This window comes from Oryx dammah, unplaced genomic scaffold, assembly GCF_014754425.2.
Source record: "Oryx dammah isolate SB20612 unplaced genomic scaffold, SCBI_Odam_1.1 HiC_scaffold_5, whole genome shotgun sequence".
Lineage (NCBI taxonomy): Eukaryota > Metazoa > Chordata > Mammalia > Artiodactyla > Bovidae > Oryx > Oryx dammah.
This window is the reverse complement of record NW_024070189.1, coordinates 79345132-79360833: the sequence shown is the minus strand read 5'-3', so window position 1 is coordinate 79360833 and position 15702 is coordinate 79345132. Positions and strand designations below refer to the sequence as shown.

Below are 15702 nucleotides of genomic sequence, written 5' to 3'. Positions count from 1 at the left end.
GATGTCGTATGTTACGCTATATAAACTCTTTTCTTAAGCCAGACTCCTTGTATATATTATCTTTCAGTGATTGTACACAGTGGTATAGTGTTTCACTTGATATGATTTTAATCACTGTTAGGTTGAACTTGAAAGAAAGTTGGAATCCGCAACCAAGTCTAAACTGCATTACAAGCAGCAGTGGGGACGAGCTTTGAAAGAACTTGCCAGACTTAAACAGGTATGTAGTTTATAGCTGATGATGGATTATTATTTTTATGTCATTTTCCCTTGATTCTTTACAAGTTTGCATATGTGGCAATATGTTATGTTCACATGTCCATATTTGAGTCTCCAGTTCTATATTTGAGATTAGGGCCTTTTTTTAAAAAATGTATTATATATAAGATCTTCCTTTCCTTAATTAAAAACTGAAACTTCTAGGTCTTTTTTTTTTTTTTTTTCTCTTCTTAATTGCAACTATCCTCTAGCCCACAGAAAACTGGGAATAATTTCTTCTACTTATAAAACTACCATCCTTTTTTCCCTAGTATTAATTTCTTTCTATTGGGAGTACCTTTTGGAGGGAGAACTTTAAGAACATATTTTTAAATGTTACTTCCTAGGAAGACATAGTAATTTCTTAATCAAGAAAAGGAATCACAGGGTTGCTGCTGCTGCTAAATCGCTTCAGTCGTGTCCAACTCTGTGCGACCCCATAGACGGCAGCCCACCAGGCTCCCCTGTCCCTGGGATTCTCCAGGCAAGAACACTGGAGTGGGTTGCCATTTCCTTCTCCAATGCATGAAAGTGAAAAGTGAAAGTGAAGTCGCTCAGTCGTGTCCGACTCTGTGCGACCCCATGGACTGCAGCCTACCAGGCTCCTCTGTCCATGGGATTTTCCAGGCAAGAGTACTGGAGTGGGGTGCCATTGCCTTCTCCAATCACAGGGTAGTTCTGCATAATTTTATAAGAATTTAAAAGTGATAGTACTTTCCTGGATTCTTTGTTACTTTTTTTTCCCCTTCCTGGTACTGGGTGACAAATGCTGTTAGCTTTATGAAAAAATAATTTTAATTTTGGGTATAATTTCTTCAAATTATTAAGATCAAATAAAATATGAACAAGATTTTCATTTTGAAATTAGTGGTTAGTTTATTCTAAGCTTTGCTTTTGTTAAATGTGTCCATTTAAATTCTGAATGAAATTTGGTACATAGGGTCTCTTAGATTTTTTCTTTTTTCTTTAACGTGTCTCCCAAACCATCAAATGTTATTAAACATCTTTATGGTATTGTTCTGAATGCATACCAGTGTCATAGAAGAGTATTTACTAGACTGCAAGAGAATAGCACAGTTTGCCTTAACATAGCTTGTAGATGAATTGAGATTATAAGCATAAAATAATATTACAGTGAATATGTTTTATAAATGCTCACAAGACTAAGGATAATCATATATAGTACCAGGGCCTCCTGTGTTCAAGGCACTGCCCTAAATTTATAGATACAAGTTAAACATAGGTCTTTGTCTCAGGGAGCTTGCCATTTAGTAATAGGGAAGAAAACCATGACATTTACTGCCTAATAGTAAGAGCTCTGGAAAGAACCGCACAGAGTGCTCAAGAGGGGAAGTGCGATTATTGAATAGAACTTAGAAACGGCGTCATAGAAGATAAGGTATTTGAGATGGACCTCTGGAGAATTGCTTGTGGTTTAGAGAAGTTGTTGGGCGGGGGGAGAAGTGTTGTAAATACAATGAATAGAATGATTATAGTAAAGAGGCAAAAAGTCAGAAAGCATAGACTTCATGGAGAACAGAGGAGGTCCCATTTTAAAGGTCATTTCAGGAAATAAGGACTAGAACTTAAGTGGTAGCAGTGAGAACGTGACAAAGAGATTATTTTAAAAGATGTGATTTTGGTAGATTCTGTACAGGACACTATACCTAATCGGATGCAGAGTGGAAAGTCAAAGATGATGTCAAGTGTTCAAGGCTTAGTGTCCAGAAAGAGTTTTCCAATAGTGGAATTATGGTTATTAAGACAAGCAGCTGATTGAGGCATGGGAAGGAGACAGGACATGCAGATTTGAACATTTTAATTCTTACAGAAAGAAATTCAGTAATCAGAAATATGGACTGATACCTAGAGGATGTTTGAGATTAAGGACAGATGAAGGAATCCTTTGCTGAGATGATAACTGAAGATGTTGTAGACAGAACTTAGAATGCTTATGTTAAGAAGGAGGAAGGAAAGCTGATAAGTCTCAGGTACTGTGCTAAGCCCTTCATATCTTTTCATTTCATCCTAAACAAGATCCAATATGGCCTTCCTTGCTTGCTCAGTGGTAAAGAATCCTGCCTGCCAATGCAGAAGATGTGGGTTCAATCCCTGGGTCAGGAAGATCACCAGGAGAAGGAAATAGCAACCCATTCCAGTGGGAAATCCCACGAATAAGAGGAGCCTGGCAGTCTGCAGTCCATGGGGTCACAAGAGTCGGACACAACTTAGTGACTAAACAACAAGATCCCCCTTGTATAGCAGGTACTATTTACATTTTATAGATGAAAGAAACAGATAAGTTGCACATGCTCACATAGATACTAAGTGGTAAGAGTGAGGATAGAATCATATAATTGAGCATACACTCATGTTCTTTCCTCTTTCCAGTGAGAGGAAATTAACGGCTTAATTTCATAGAACCCACATGAGGAAAGTATTTCAGAGTGAGCCGTGGAAGACATTAGGGATCTCTGCCTGAGTACTGAAGCAGAAGAAGTAATGATTTGGCTTATGATAAGCAAGGAAAATGCCATCGTTGACTGTTAGAGAGACCAGCTCTGGAAATGAAAAATTAAAGTGACTTTGAAAGAGAAGAAGCTAATATAAAGTCATGGTGCCAAGACATTGAAGTTCCCTTTAGTTCCACAGGGAAGAATCCCTATGGAACTGGGACTAAGGAAATAATGTGATGAGAGTGGCTATTAAAATAACAGAATACAACTTCTATCAGAGGCAGCATACACAGTAGTTTAGAACATGGCCTTGGTGTCAAGAGAGCCAAACTGAATCGTGGCTGTTGATAACTCTGTGACTTGGGCAATTTGATTTCTCTGATTAGTTCCCTTATTTGTACAATGAAAAATCTTTCCTCAAGGTTGTCTGAGAATTACGGAGTGGTCTGTAAAGCATTAGTAGTGTTTGGTACTGGAGTGGTCTATAAAGCATTAGTAGTGTTTGGTACTTTGTATATGCTCAATAAATTGTAACTTGTTAAAAGAACATGAGCCATAACGCTCCTGTGTCACTACACAATAGTGTAGTGTTCTTGGTTTCAGTGGGTGGGGACCTAGTGAGATGGTAGCTCCATATATTGATGAACAGAACAAATATTAGAAAGATTTGTGACTGACTAGCTGAAAGATAATGGCAGCAACAAAAATTTGAAAATTAAGTCTAGAAAATAAGATGTTGCTATATATAATAGCTGGATGGCATCACGGACTCGATGGACATGAGTCTGAGTGAACTCCGGGAGTTGGTGATGGACAGGGAGGCCTGGTGTGCTGCGATTCATGGGGTCGCAAAGAGTCGGACACGACTGAGCGGATATATAATAGCTGTAGGGAAGTGGGGTTCGATATAGTTTGAGTAAGAATAGTACTTTGGATGGTAGTCGTAAGGTAGATATTCAGTAGAAACGGACAGAAGGGAGAAAAACCTACTACCTGAGGGCTAATTGTGCAGATACGCAGTAGTGTCAGTCAGCAGGTGCAAAGAGGTGGGGGTGCGTTAAGTCTGGAGAAACATCTAGAGTTGTTTTATTTGTTCATTCTTTCATTAGCATGTACTTATCAGGAGCCTACTGTGTGCCTTGAACAGTGGAGGATGCTCAGTTCTGGAAGAGATAGCAGTTCTCTTCCACAGGAAAGTTCAGCTGGGAGGGCTGATACTTAACCACCCCGCCATATTCTTGTTAAGAAATGCAAATGAAATTAGCGAAACTAATAGAAAATAAGTATTAGACAGACAAGAGGACCGTGTCATTCATTTTGTCATTCAAAGCTAAAGGAGAAATGGTTCAAAACCAACGTTTCTAATATCAGTATGAGAAAAAGAAATCCAAATTGGAAAAAAAGTGAAACTGTCACTGTGCAGTTGACATGATATGACACATAGAAAATCCTAAGGGTGCTACCAGAAAACTACTAGAGCTCATCATTTTAAAAATAGTTAGAAATTGGTAAAAATAAAAAATAGCAGATAAAGAGCAGGTAGGAAAGAAGTGGAAGACCACGCCTACCCCTGAAGAAGTTTATGCAGCTTATGAAGGATAAGAGACTAATGCAGTGGTAAATACTTAGAAGGCCTTACCAAAATCAGTAATGAAAAGATGGAAACCTGTTAGCTGTTGATTAGGGTGTTTCTTCTGGAGAAATTAGGAATTATCAGAGCATAATTTCATTATAATTGTCACGTTTCTTGCTAAGAAATACCCATGCAAGAACAATGACTAAATTGATTTTTAAGTTATGTTCATATGTGTATATTGATGGATGATATTGTTTTCACATTGTTTGAGGTAGTTTTTAAAATGTAAAAAATAATGTTTTGAATATAAACATGAACTGAAACTGACTCTAAAAAAAGGTTCAATTAAAAATGCTCCCACCCAAGCACCCCCTTTCCTTCTAACATACACATTTTCATATACTTTTGCTCTCTTCTGGGTTTGTCCTTTAATTCCTTGTTTTCTATTTACCCTTTTTTCCTATGTTTTTTCCTACCCTCTTGCCTAAAAACCATTAGCATAGTAATTTTAGCTATTTGTACCTAATAACAGAAGACATCAGAAAAGTTCAGATGCATCTTTTAAGTTTCTATAAGTGAATTAAAGGGAAAACAGTGTTAAATTACTGATTCAACTCCAGACGTCTGCTTCATGAAAGAAAATAGTCTCAAATTCTTTGAGTGCAGTAAGCTTCATTGCAGGCCACTTCTATTCCTTATCCCGCAGACTTTCTGCTTTAGAAACAACACTGTAAACGAATTTCAGGGTCACTAGGAATTGCTGATGTTCTACAGGCCACATTTGAGAGATGCAGCACTTAAAAAATGTAATAGACCTTGGGATTGCCATAGGGAATTGTGCTCTGCCACCAACTGTTCTTGGAAGATTAAAATTAATTACTTCATCAAATAGGCACAATTTATATGTGTGAAAATTACTTCAGTTTTTTTTCCTAAAACTTTTTATTAAAAACACATTGTGTTTGAATATAAAATTGGAATCCTCTATCTGCTTTTGTTCAGAGGATTGTTTGTGCAACTTCTTGTTTAAATTGGATTAGTACCATGTTAATTTTACATTGCCTCTGGTGGATAGCCACGGGGCTATAATCTCTGCCAGTAATTTGTCACAGCAAAATCCTCTGGAGGGCAGTACAAAACATTTGTGTAGTGCGGATTAGACGGCGAAAGCCATATCTTAGATTGTTAATAAATGTTAATGACAAAACCCAGCTGGTAAAGCTTGGAAATAAGACCTAATGCTTGGTGCCTATTGCCAGAAGAATGTTTAAACAGAGATTTCCATTACTCAAAGGTGACCTCGTATAGTCAATTGGTGAATTTAAAAAATCATAATCTTCCAGTTATTTAGAAAAAAAAAATCTTTTCTTCTGATTCATAAGTATAAAAGCCTGTGTTTTTTCATCTTGTAAACTTTTTGTTCTTGGGTAACTGGGTAGGCAACAGCTGTAAAATATAAATAAGTGTAACATAAAATGGGTCCTAACTTAGAAGACAAGGAAATGATACCCATACATTCTGGATTTGCTATCTTTGGTATGATATATAACACTGACTTTGAAGAGTTATAGTTGTCAGACACTTAAGGGGTAATTTAGTTTCTTCCCCCCCTCCTTCCCAATTCTAAGATTGTTACTTTACTGTGTCCTAAGTACCATATTTACTTAAAAACATTTCTTGACACATTAGAATATAGTTACAGAGGAAGAATAATAGCCACTACTTTTTAAAAAGAAATGAATCATCGTTAAGAGATATGAATTTGTTGTTCTGGGCAATTTAACATTTTCATCATGTCTGATACATTAAAACTAGGTATGTTTGTTCGCAGGACAGGAAACAGAACTAAGATTTGGGTAGGTCGTGGGCCCCTTACCATATTTGTGCACAGTAGATCTGTTTAAAACTGAGCTGATATATTTAGTTAAAACAACACAGACTTCACTGGCTGACATCAGCACTATCTTGTCCAGCCTCCTGCTTATCCACTCAGAGTAATTAATTTGATTAATTTATAAGTAATTTAGCCAAGGATGGGATGTAAATCTTTGTTTAAGAAAACAGTTGGAGGTCCAAGTCTTGGTTAAAAACTGTGTCTTGAAACCATCCAGGCCCTCCTACTGACTTGTCAGCTCTGGGTTATTTTCAGAAAACTTGACTTGAGTTCCTTAGTTTAGTTGTAAGTTTTTTCCCACAGACTTCCATGGTATGTGTGAGTGGGAGAGTAAGTAGTGGCCACGTTTTAGCCGCTGTTTAGTCTAGTGTATGTGTGTTTACATCTCCTCTCTGGATTTATAGGCAGCCGAGGCAAAATAAAGCTTATACTCACTTGATTGAGGAGCCTTTCACCCACAGCACCTGGCGGCAGAGGAGCTCTCCTCGGACCTCCAGCTTGTGTGTGCGTGCGTGGCTGTTGCTAATGCTGCACACTGGATTAAAACTTGAGAGCCTGTAAAGGCTTCCCTATGGTTTAGAATTAAAGTGTTTCAAGTTTCATCATGTTACAGTTTCACAGAGTAACCTAAAATTAAGTCATTGCCCCCCCCACCCCCCGTTTGCAATTATATCTGCCCACTGTAAAAGAAAAAAAAAGTCCAAATTTTTTGCAGCATAACATACAAGAATAAAGTCACTAGTAACCTAATCACCTCTTCAGCCAGATATAACAATCCACTGTGTTGTCTGGATTTCTTTTCCTTTATTTTCTTAATAATTACTTTTGAAATGAAACACGTTATATGTTCCAAAAAGGGAATCAAAGAAGATTCTTAGGCTCCTCAACCCCCACCTTCTAGTTTAAGAAGCAGCATTATCAGTGCTGTGTGCCTTTTCTCACCTGCATCCTCTTCACAGGTAACTGCTTTGCTGACTTTGGTATTTATTATTCCTTTGCTATTTTTTATACTAAAAATATTGGTAAATAATACTATTTACTTTTGCATGTCTTTAAACTTTATATACATGGAAATACTCCGAATCATTCTGTGACTGCCTAGTGTGATTCAAAGTGGTTTTCTGCAATTTAACTATTTTGATGTAGTAGCCTGATTTTATTTTTACTGGGTCACACAACTTAAACATATAGTAAGACAACACTGAAAAACTTTTTACATGTGAGCATTTCTGTTTCTGTCTAAAAGTAGAACTTCTGGGTAGTAGAGTTTGCTCATTTCTGCTTCACTAAATGTTGCCAAATTACTTTCTGAAGAGGTTGTACAAACCTGCAGTTCCCAAGAGGGGTGTATAATTGTTATTCTTCACACCATGTCGAACACTTGGCTGTTATCAGATGTATAAATTTTTTCCAGTTTCATGGGTGTGAAGTGGTCTCACTCAATGGTTTACTTATTTATTTCCCTGATTGACTTTGCACATCTTTTATTAGACTTGAATGTAGAATGTCTTTGTTTTTTGCTCAGTAGAAATCAACAGATTTTGCAATCACCAGACAGAAAGCTAGAAATAACTACCAGAAAATAAGTGATATGATAGAGAAATGTATTAGAGAAGTGGAACCTTTTCAGTCATGTACACATCCTGGAACTGAAAAGTTTTACAGTGGAATTGTAAATTCAGTAGATGAATTAATAGCAGAACCAAGGATATGTGAGCTGAAGATAAACCAATAAAAAGTATCCAAACTGGAAGAGAAAGGATAGAAAATGCAGCATAGAACATGTGACACACAGGATCGGTTTATGGAACTGGTTACCTTTTGTGTAACTGCTAGTCTGTTTGGGCTGCTGTAACAAAACAGCACAGGCTGGATGGCTTATAAACAACAGAAATTTGTTTCTCACATTTCTGGAGGCTGAAGTCTGAGATCAGAGTGTACACACAGGTTCTCTGTCTGGAAAGGATCCACTTCCTAGTTTATAAATAGCCATCTTTCCATTGGGAACTCTACTGAGGTTCTTTTTTAAATTAAAATAGTCAAACAACTAGAACTCAATGAATTTGGTAAAGTTGCAGGCTAAAAAATTAATACACATAAATCTGTTGCATTCCTATACACTAACAATGAAAGATAAGAAAAAGAAATTAAGGAAACAGTCCCATTTAACATTGCATCAGAAAGAATAAAATACCTAGAAATAAACCTACTTAAGGAGGCAAAAGACCTATACTCTGAAAATTAGTACTTTTCATCAGTGTAAAAGAATGAAAGAAATCAAAGATGACACAAACAGATGGAAAGATGTACCATGTTCTTGGCTTGGAAGAAACATACTGTGAAAATGACAATACTCCCAAAGCAAGCTACAGATTCAGCGCTGTTCCTATTGCATTGCACAGACTGTTTCAGAAACTAGGAATAGAGAATGATTCTCACTTAAAACCAGTGAGACCACCATTATCTGCATTCTAAAATCTGACAAGGATGTTATTATAATCATACTAATTGGTCAATCTCATGAACATACACATAAAGCTTGTAAGTAGCACAACTAAATTTTTTTATTAAACAAAGGGGACGTTGACTGTCACCTTAGAAAATGAAGAAATCAAATGCTCTTATCAAAAATGCAGAAAGTCAGTACCCGTTCATAGTAACAATGTAGGAAGGTTCATGTGATCACTATGTTAAGATGACAGGATGTCTTACTGCAGCATTCCAAAATGTCTGTTACTGAGAGAGTGGTTGACTAAATCATGGAATATCCATTCTGTGGAATGTTACACATTTATATAAAAGAAGTTTTATGTGCATAGATTTTTTGTGAGTCTGAAGAGTGGAAAGCATATTATTTCTTGAGATAGGAGTGAAATTACTTACTAGTACAGGGGCAGTTATTGAATTTTTCTTGGTAACTGTATAATTTGTATTTTATATAATTACTTTGTATACTTTATCATTCCTTTATAATTGTAATTTCATATATAATTTTATATAATTAACCATTTCTTAGATGCTACTCTTACCATTGCTCTTGTGGCAACTTACTGTGTTGACAGCAGACTCTTTCTTGCCCTTAACTTCTGTTATCTTATATTCAGCTAACCTCAGTCACTGATTGGAACATGAGTGGTTATGGCTTATAACAGGAAGGGAAGCCATGGAAAAGTTTGTAAAGAGAACATGGACATTTCTAGATAATATGTGTCTCCAGAATCTGCAGTGTATGGCTATTTCATGGGTACAGTCAAGGAGGGTTATAATCACAAATCAAAGTCATATAAGTACATGTATTCCTAACATTAGAGATCTGGCTTGTTTCTTTCAAGCGAGAGCAAGAAAGTCAAATGGCTCGTCTTAAAAAACAGCAGGAAGAATTGGAACAGATGAGACTACGTTACCTGGCCGCTGAGGAAAAAGATACAGTAAAAACCGAGAGACAAGAATTGTTGGATATAAGAAATGAACTGAACAGGTATAATGATTAAAAAATTACTTTCTTTTCCATAGTAATATGGAACTCAAGTTCAAACAGTACAACTCAAGTTCAAATAGTACAACTTTTTATTTATTCATTGGTCCAGGGAGAGTACAACATCAAGTCTAAGAATAAGGGACATCATTTCTAAAGTGTAGCTAAGTTATATAATAGAAAATCTTTGCCAAAGACCATTACTCTCACATTTTTTTTTTTGCCATGAATGTAGCTCTGTTTAGCTTTTTTGTTTCCATAGCATTAGTACTTTAAATTTTATTCCTGTGTGACTATTTCAGATTTATTGCAACTATTTTAAGGTAATTGATAATAAATTTAATTATATAAAGTATAACAAATTTCAAATATTGTTATATTATTTATATAAATAATAGATTAGCTCTTAATTATTGCCCTTATTGTGTATCAGCAGCTATTTTAAATATCTCATATGCCTATCTCCACTGTTTTTTTTTTTAACTCTGCAAAGCAACTTTTTGAGGAAGATAATTAATCCCATTTGGAGATGAGGAAACTGAGTTTTAAAGAGATTTAAGTACCCCTTCAAGGTAGTAAAGCGTCTGCCTGTAATGCGGGAGACCCAGGTTCAATCCCTGGGTCGAGAAGATCCCCTGGAGAAGGAAATGGCAACCCACTCCAGTATTCTTGCCTGAAGAATTCCGTGGATTGAGGAGCCTTGTAGGCTACGGTCCACAGGGTTGCAAAGAGTTGGACACAACTGAGGGACTTCACTTCACTTTCTGAGGTCACGCAGCTAGTAAGTCAGGGGGCCAGAGTTCAGATCTGATGCCAGAGGTTGTATTTGTAACTACTGTGCAACACTGGGCTTCTCTGTAGTGTCACGGTATGGTACTCTTAGTTACTATTTTAAGTATTTCGTGTTAGAAAAGTAATCATTAGGAAGCAATATTAGAACAAATCAGTGTCTTTTTGGAGGAGAATGTAGGGGAAGACTTTTAAAGTTTATCAGGAGACTAGTATTTTGTTGCAGCGAAGCATACTGTCTTAGCTCGGCTGGCATAACAAAATACCATAGATTGGCTTAAACAACAGAAATTTAGGAGGCTAAAAATTCCAGATCAAAGCACCAACACAGTTTCTGGTGAGGACTGTCTTCCTAGCTTTTAGACAACTGCCTGACCACTTGTCCTCACAAGCTCTCCCATGTCTCCTGTAGGAAGTGCACAAATTGCATCATGATGGCCCCTGGCTCACGATCTCATCTAAGCCTAATTCTCTTTCAAAGGCTCCATCACCAGACACCATCGCAGTGGGGGTTGCCTCATATTCATTCAACATATGAATGTGGGGAAGACACAGTTCAGGACATAGGACATGCATTGACAGACTACCCCGTGATATATCCCTACACAACCTGGGGAAATTCAGTCACTGTATCTGGTGGGTTTGGAGCTGAATTACACAAATGCATTTAGAATAGAATATTAATGTATAAATATCAGTTGGAAAAAGGTCAAGGTCTTTAGTGCATGCTACAGGGCTCAGTTCACTCTGTTAGTCTCTTAATTCAGCAAATACTTATTTGGTGTCAACAGTGTCACAGATCTGGAAGATGTTACGAATTAATTTTAAGATGCCCCTTGCTTCCAAAATTTTGCTATGGTATATAGCAGTTTAGCAAATACATATTAAGCCACTACTCTCTGCTCAGTACTATTTTGGTGATTTAAATGAAGATAGCTGTGTTCCTGTCATATGTGTAGGTCATATGAAATTAAATCTTACTATTAATCTTCCCCATGTATCGCTCCATTTTACCAGTGTCCCGTTAATCACTTGATTTCCTCCCGAGTCCCAAAGCACAGGGCCCTATTTTTTATTTTCTTTCTTAGAACAGATGGAGGTATTTGGTGTCCTGTTTGGACTGTACACCTCAGTTTCTTATTCTTTTGTGAGGGATCTTAGGAGTCAGTTCAGGTTTCAAAGAGTCATATGAACAAACAAAACTGTGTGCTACCACTGATCCTGCACCCTTTCTGGCGTCCGGCAGAACTCTTCCTGGCTCTTCTCTCCCCCATACCATACGTAATTTCAGAACTGGTTCTCATTGGCTTACTTACTGTGAAGGCTGTCTAGAAGCAGGGACTTCGATTCAACTGTTTTTATCTTCTTTATAAAGGCAAAAGTCAGGAGTAGTTGCAAATTAAAATATTTTTGTAGCTAGTTACTTAGAGAAGTATGAAGTTGTATCTTAGTTGTAGATTCCAAATCAAATTAAAACCTACTCCATGTCCAAACTAACTTAGTATACTAAGTGATAGTAATGCCAGGTATACTCCCCATTTTCAAGGTAATGTGATTGATAATATCCCATTGGAAATACCCAGATCCCAGGGTGGCACCTGCTCTTTCTTCATCTTTTAGATAAGATCATCATAAACATAACTTGAAGCTATCCATACAAACTCTTAAAAGGTGCACACCCTAGATTCAAGCATTCACATCTATAGAATACCACTTTCTACAAATAATATTTATATAAGCTCCATAATAACAGAAACTTTTCTTGATTTGACACAGTATCCCCCAAACCTAGCACCTTTTGGTATGAGTAAATATTTGTGGGATAAAGTTAGAAGAAAATTATGTTCAAGAAACAATAACAAGGGTTTAATAACAACCTAGATATCAATAATAATAATATAGGAAAATATTCTTTATATTAATAGTGAAAATATATTGATAATTGTACAGAATTACATATATTCAATTGCTTTTTAGAAAACTGTTTAAAATGCATGCATTTTTTAATTGAGAAGAGATATAGAAAATTACTTAGATTGCTTACCTCTGGTTAAGATGATGATTTTTTTCCTGCATATTCCCAAAATTTCATGTATTTTATGCAAGTATTGGTTTTTAAAACTGTCTTTTATAAGTGTGCTAACTCTAGCTAGCCAAGTAGGTTTTTGTTTTCTTCCTGAAAATATTACTGAAAGTGTATTTTACCATTGAATCATTTTGTTGTTAAGTGGCGGTATTAACTAAAAACCAGAACAGTGTGTGTAGCCTGCTCGAGTGGTCTATGTTCTTGACTTCTCAGGTTAAGGCAACAAGAACAAAAACAGTACCCAGATTCCAGAGAGATTGCGAGTGGAAAAATGGATGGCCCCCATGTCAGTGCATTGGAAGAAGGTTTGGATGATTATTTGACTCGCCTAATAGAAGAAAGGGATACTTTAATGAGGACGGGTGTGTATAATCACGAGGATCGAATAATAAGTGAACTTGACCGACAGATCAGAGAGGTTTTGGCAAAAAACAATGCCAGTAACTAGTAACATTTTGAAAAACTTTGCCTGAGACTCCGGGTCTAAATTTTAATTGTAAAACCCTCAAAAAAAAGGGAAATGGCTGTTTTAAAACGCAGTTTTCAATTTTTTATAAGCAGAATTTTGTACGTTATTGTATAGTATTTATTTGGTTTTATTTGCTGTGTGCTACCTCTCCCACCCTGGTTTATGTAGAATTGTATTTTATATACTCATTTTTTACAGATGTCAGTGTTTATCGTTTCATGGCTAACTTTCAAAACAGCTTTTCTCTAAATTTGTTCTCAGAGAAATGACTATACTAATTTCCAGTTATGTAATTTTTTATGTTGAGCCAAAAGAATGTATGTTGCACTTTAAAAATGCTGTTCGTTTGAGGAGATATCTTAAAAGTTGATACCACTTAAAATCCAACTAGTTTTATTTAATTCACTTTAGATTACCTTTTTTTAACTTGAAACATTTGCAGAGAAGTCATATGTGATCTATGGAGTGACAAATTAGTCATTTGTTTAAAATAAAGTTAGTACAGATTAAACGTGTTTCAATAGCTATTAAATTTTCAAGCTTTTAAGAATATGAAGTAATAGCTTAATAAGTCTTCTCTGTCAGTCTCCTGCTCAAGATTGCATTGTTTTCTTTTGTTGGAAAGAGATTTCATTGTCCAGTAATAGTAATACTAGTTGTTAACATAAACCCTCTGTAATAAAGCATGAAAGCAGACGCATAAACGCTTCAGCTAAGAAAGTATAGTGGAAACCTATTTTTGATTTTCCCTAGTTTTAATCAATCTTTTACAAAAGTACATGAGACTAAGTCATCGTATTGGTGTAGTGCCATGTCCATATAAATTTTTAAGGATTCCTTTATGTAAAATTGTTCAGAGCAAACATTTGCCCTCAGAGCAACACTTTCCACTTCCTTTTACCAGGTACTGAAAAGGTTTAATTAGCAGATTCACAGATTAGGTCAGCTTTACAATAGATGTAGTTAAAAATTTCTTATTCCCAAATATAATAAATTTAAGTATATACTTTAGGAAGTATATACTATTTACTGATAACGTCCACAAAAGCAGAATAGGCTATTTTCTGTTGTTTTCAAGGAGGTGTATTTCTTGTTTGGGAAATTAAAGTCCCTCCATGCTTTATATTTTCCTTTTTTCCCCTTATTACCAAGTGTTAATCCCAAAACAACCCAACAGTAAATACAGAAATTACTGAATGAGAGAATAATGAATATGAGAATTATAGACAGAATGTGAAATATTAATTATGGCTAAACATTTTCTCTCATTGATTTTTGTGCCACATGAAAAGAAGTATTCTTTTTGTTTGGGAAGGTCTCGGGTAAAATATTGTGACTGTGCCTTCAGCTGCCTTGTGTGCTACATGTGATGTTTTCAAACACTAGAGGGGGCCTTAGATTTAAAGAAACAAAAGGGACAGTTCTAAAATGGATGTGTGGTTTGCCTTCTCTAATCTTTTGGCTATGTATTTTATCAAATAAAAATCATAATTGTATACATCTTTGAGTTTCTGAGCAGTCTATTACTTTTTTGTTAAATAAATTGGGCTAGTGCTTGTCACTTCCTGTATCAAGTAACTTTGTATTTTTGGTATTTAAATGTTTACATTGCAGATACCTTTATATGTTCTAAAATTGATTGGGTGAGTCTGAAATTTTAACACCTTTCTGTGGTCCTTCAGCAACAGACATTTCATTTGTCAGTGACATTTAATGTGTTTATACTGATTGCTTTACTAGCTTGTCATCGGTGCCTGGGATTTGAGTATGACCACAGTAGACAGATAAATGAATGAGAAAAGGAGTACGTGAGTGAATGAGAAGTTTCCTCAGTACTATACGTAATAGCAGACCTTTACTCTGATACTTTCATATGAAACAAAATTGACCTTTAAAATGTGTGTGACTCCTTTTCATGAAGAAAGCCTAGTATCCATGCCTAAGGCCAGCACATACTGCAGGGGAGGTGAATCCCATCTTCCGGGTACGTGTGGTGCCATGTCTGTGTAAGCTGGAAGAGTTCCTTAACAGGTATAACCCAGTGATTTCTATATAGACCTGGGATCCTGTTGCTTTCAGCAGCAGTGGAGTTTTGGGTAGGATTTAAGGATGTGTAAAGGCACTGCATGAACAGCTTAAGAGTACAGCAGGTGAGTCTGACCAGATGACTTTCTCAACCACCTACCTGCCCAGTTACTTCCCAGCCTGAATCCTCACATCACCTCAGTACATACTGCTTGTCCTCAGCCGCCTCAGAATGGACCACCTGACCTGGTTCTGCAGCCTATAAAAAAGATTCCTTTCCTCTGGTAGCTATGTATGGACTTTTAAAATTTGGCCTCTTACTACCCTTGTGTCTGGCTTGACTGAATAGCTAACCTGACGTTTTTACTGATAGAATTCACATACCATAGGATTCACCATTTTGATGCACTTCAGTGGTTTTTAGTATATTCACCTGGTTGCACAGTCATCACTACTATCTAACATCTTCCCCCAAAGAAGCAGCGTACTCACTAGTAATCACTACCCCTTTACATCTATCTCCCCTCAGCCCTTGGCAGCCACTAATCTACTTTCTGTCTCTCTGGATTTGCCTATTCGGGATATTTCATTTAAATGAAATTCTAAATTTGATACTAAAATTGGAACCCTGAAATATTTTTTGTGTGCCCAGTTGCTATGGTATATAGCATTTT

General features: G+C 36.3%; 1 protein-coding gene across 4 annotated transcripts in view; it reads left to right on the top strand.

The window, feature by feature from the left end:
* CEP120 (centrosomal protein 120) overlaps positions 1-14503 on the top strand; it is a 70116-nt gene extending 55613 nt beyond the window's left edge. For all 4 annotated transcript variants that reach the window (XM_040241717.1, XM_040241718.1, XM_040241720.1 and 1 more), the window contains 3 exons: positions 122-220; positions 9517-9662; positions 12748-14503. In XM_040241717.1, the coding sequence (XP_040097651.1) occupies positions 122-220; positions 9517-9662; positions 12748-12982 (480 nt within the window). In that variant the 3' untranslated portion in view covers positions 12983-14503. The remainder of the gene's footprint in view (positions 1-121; positions 221-9516; positions 9663-12747) is intronic.
* The last annotated feature ends 1199 nt before the right edge of the window (positions 14504-15702 follow it).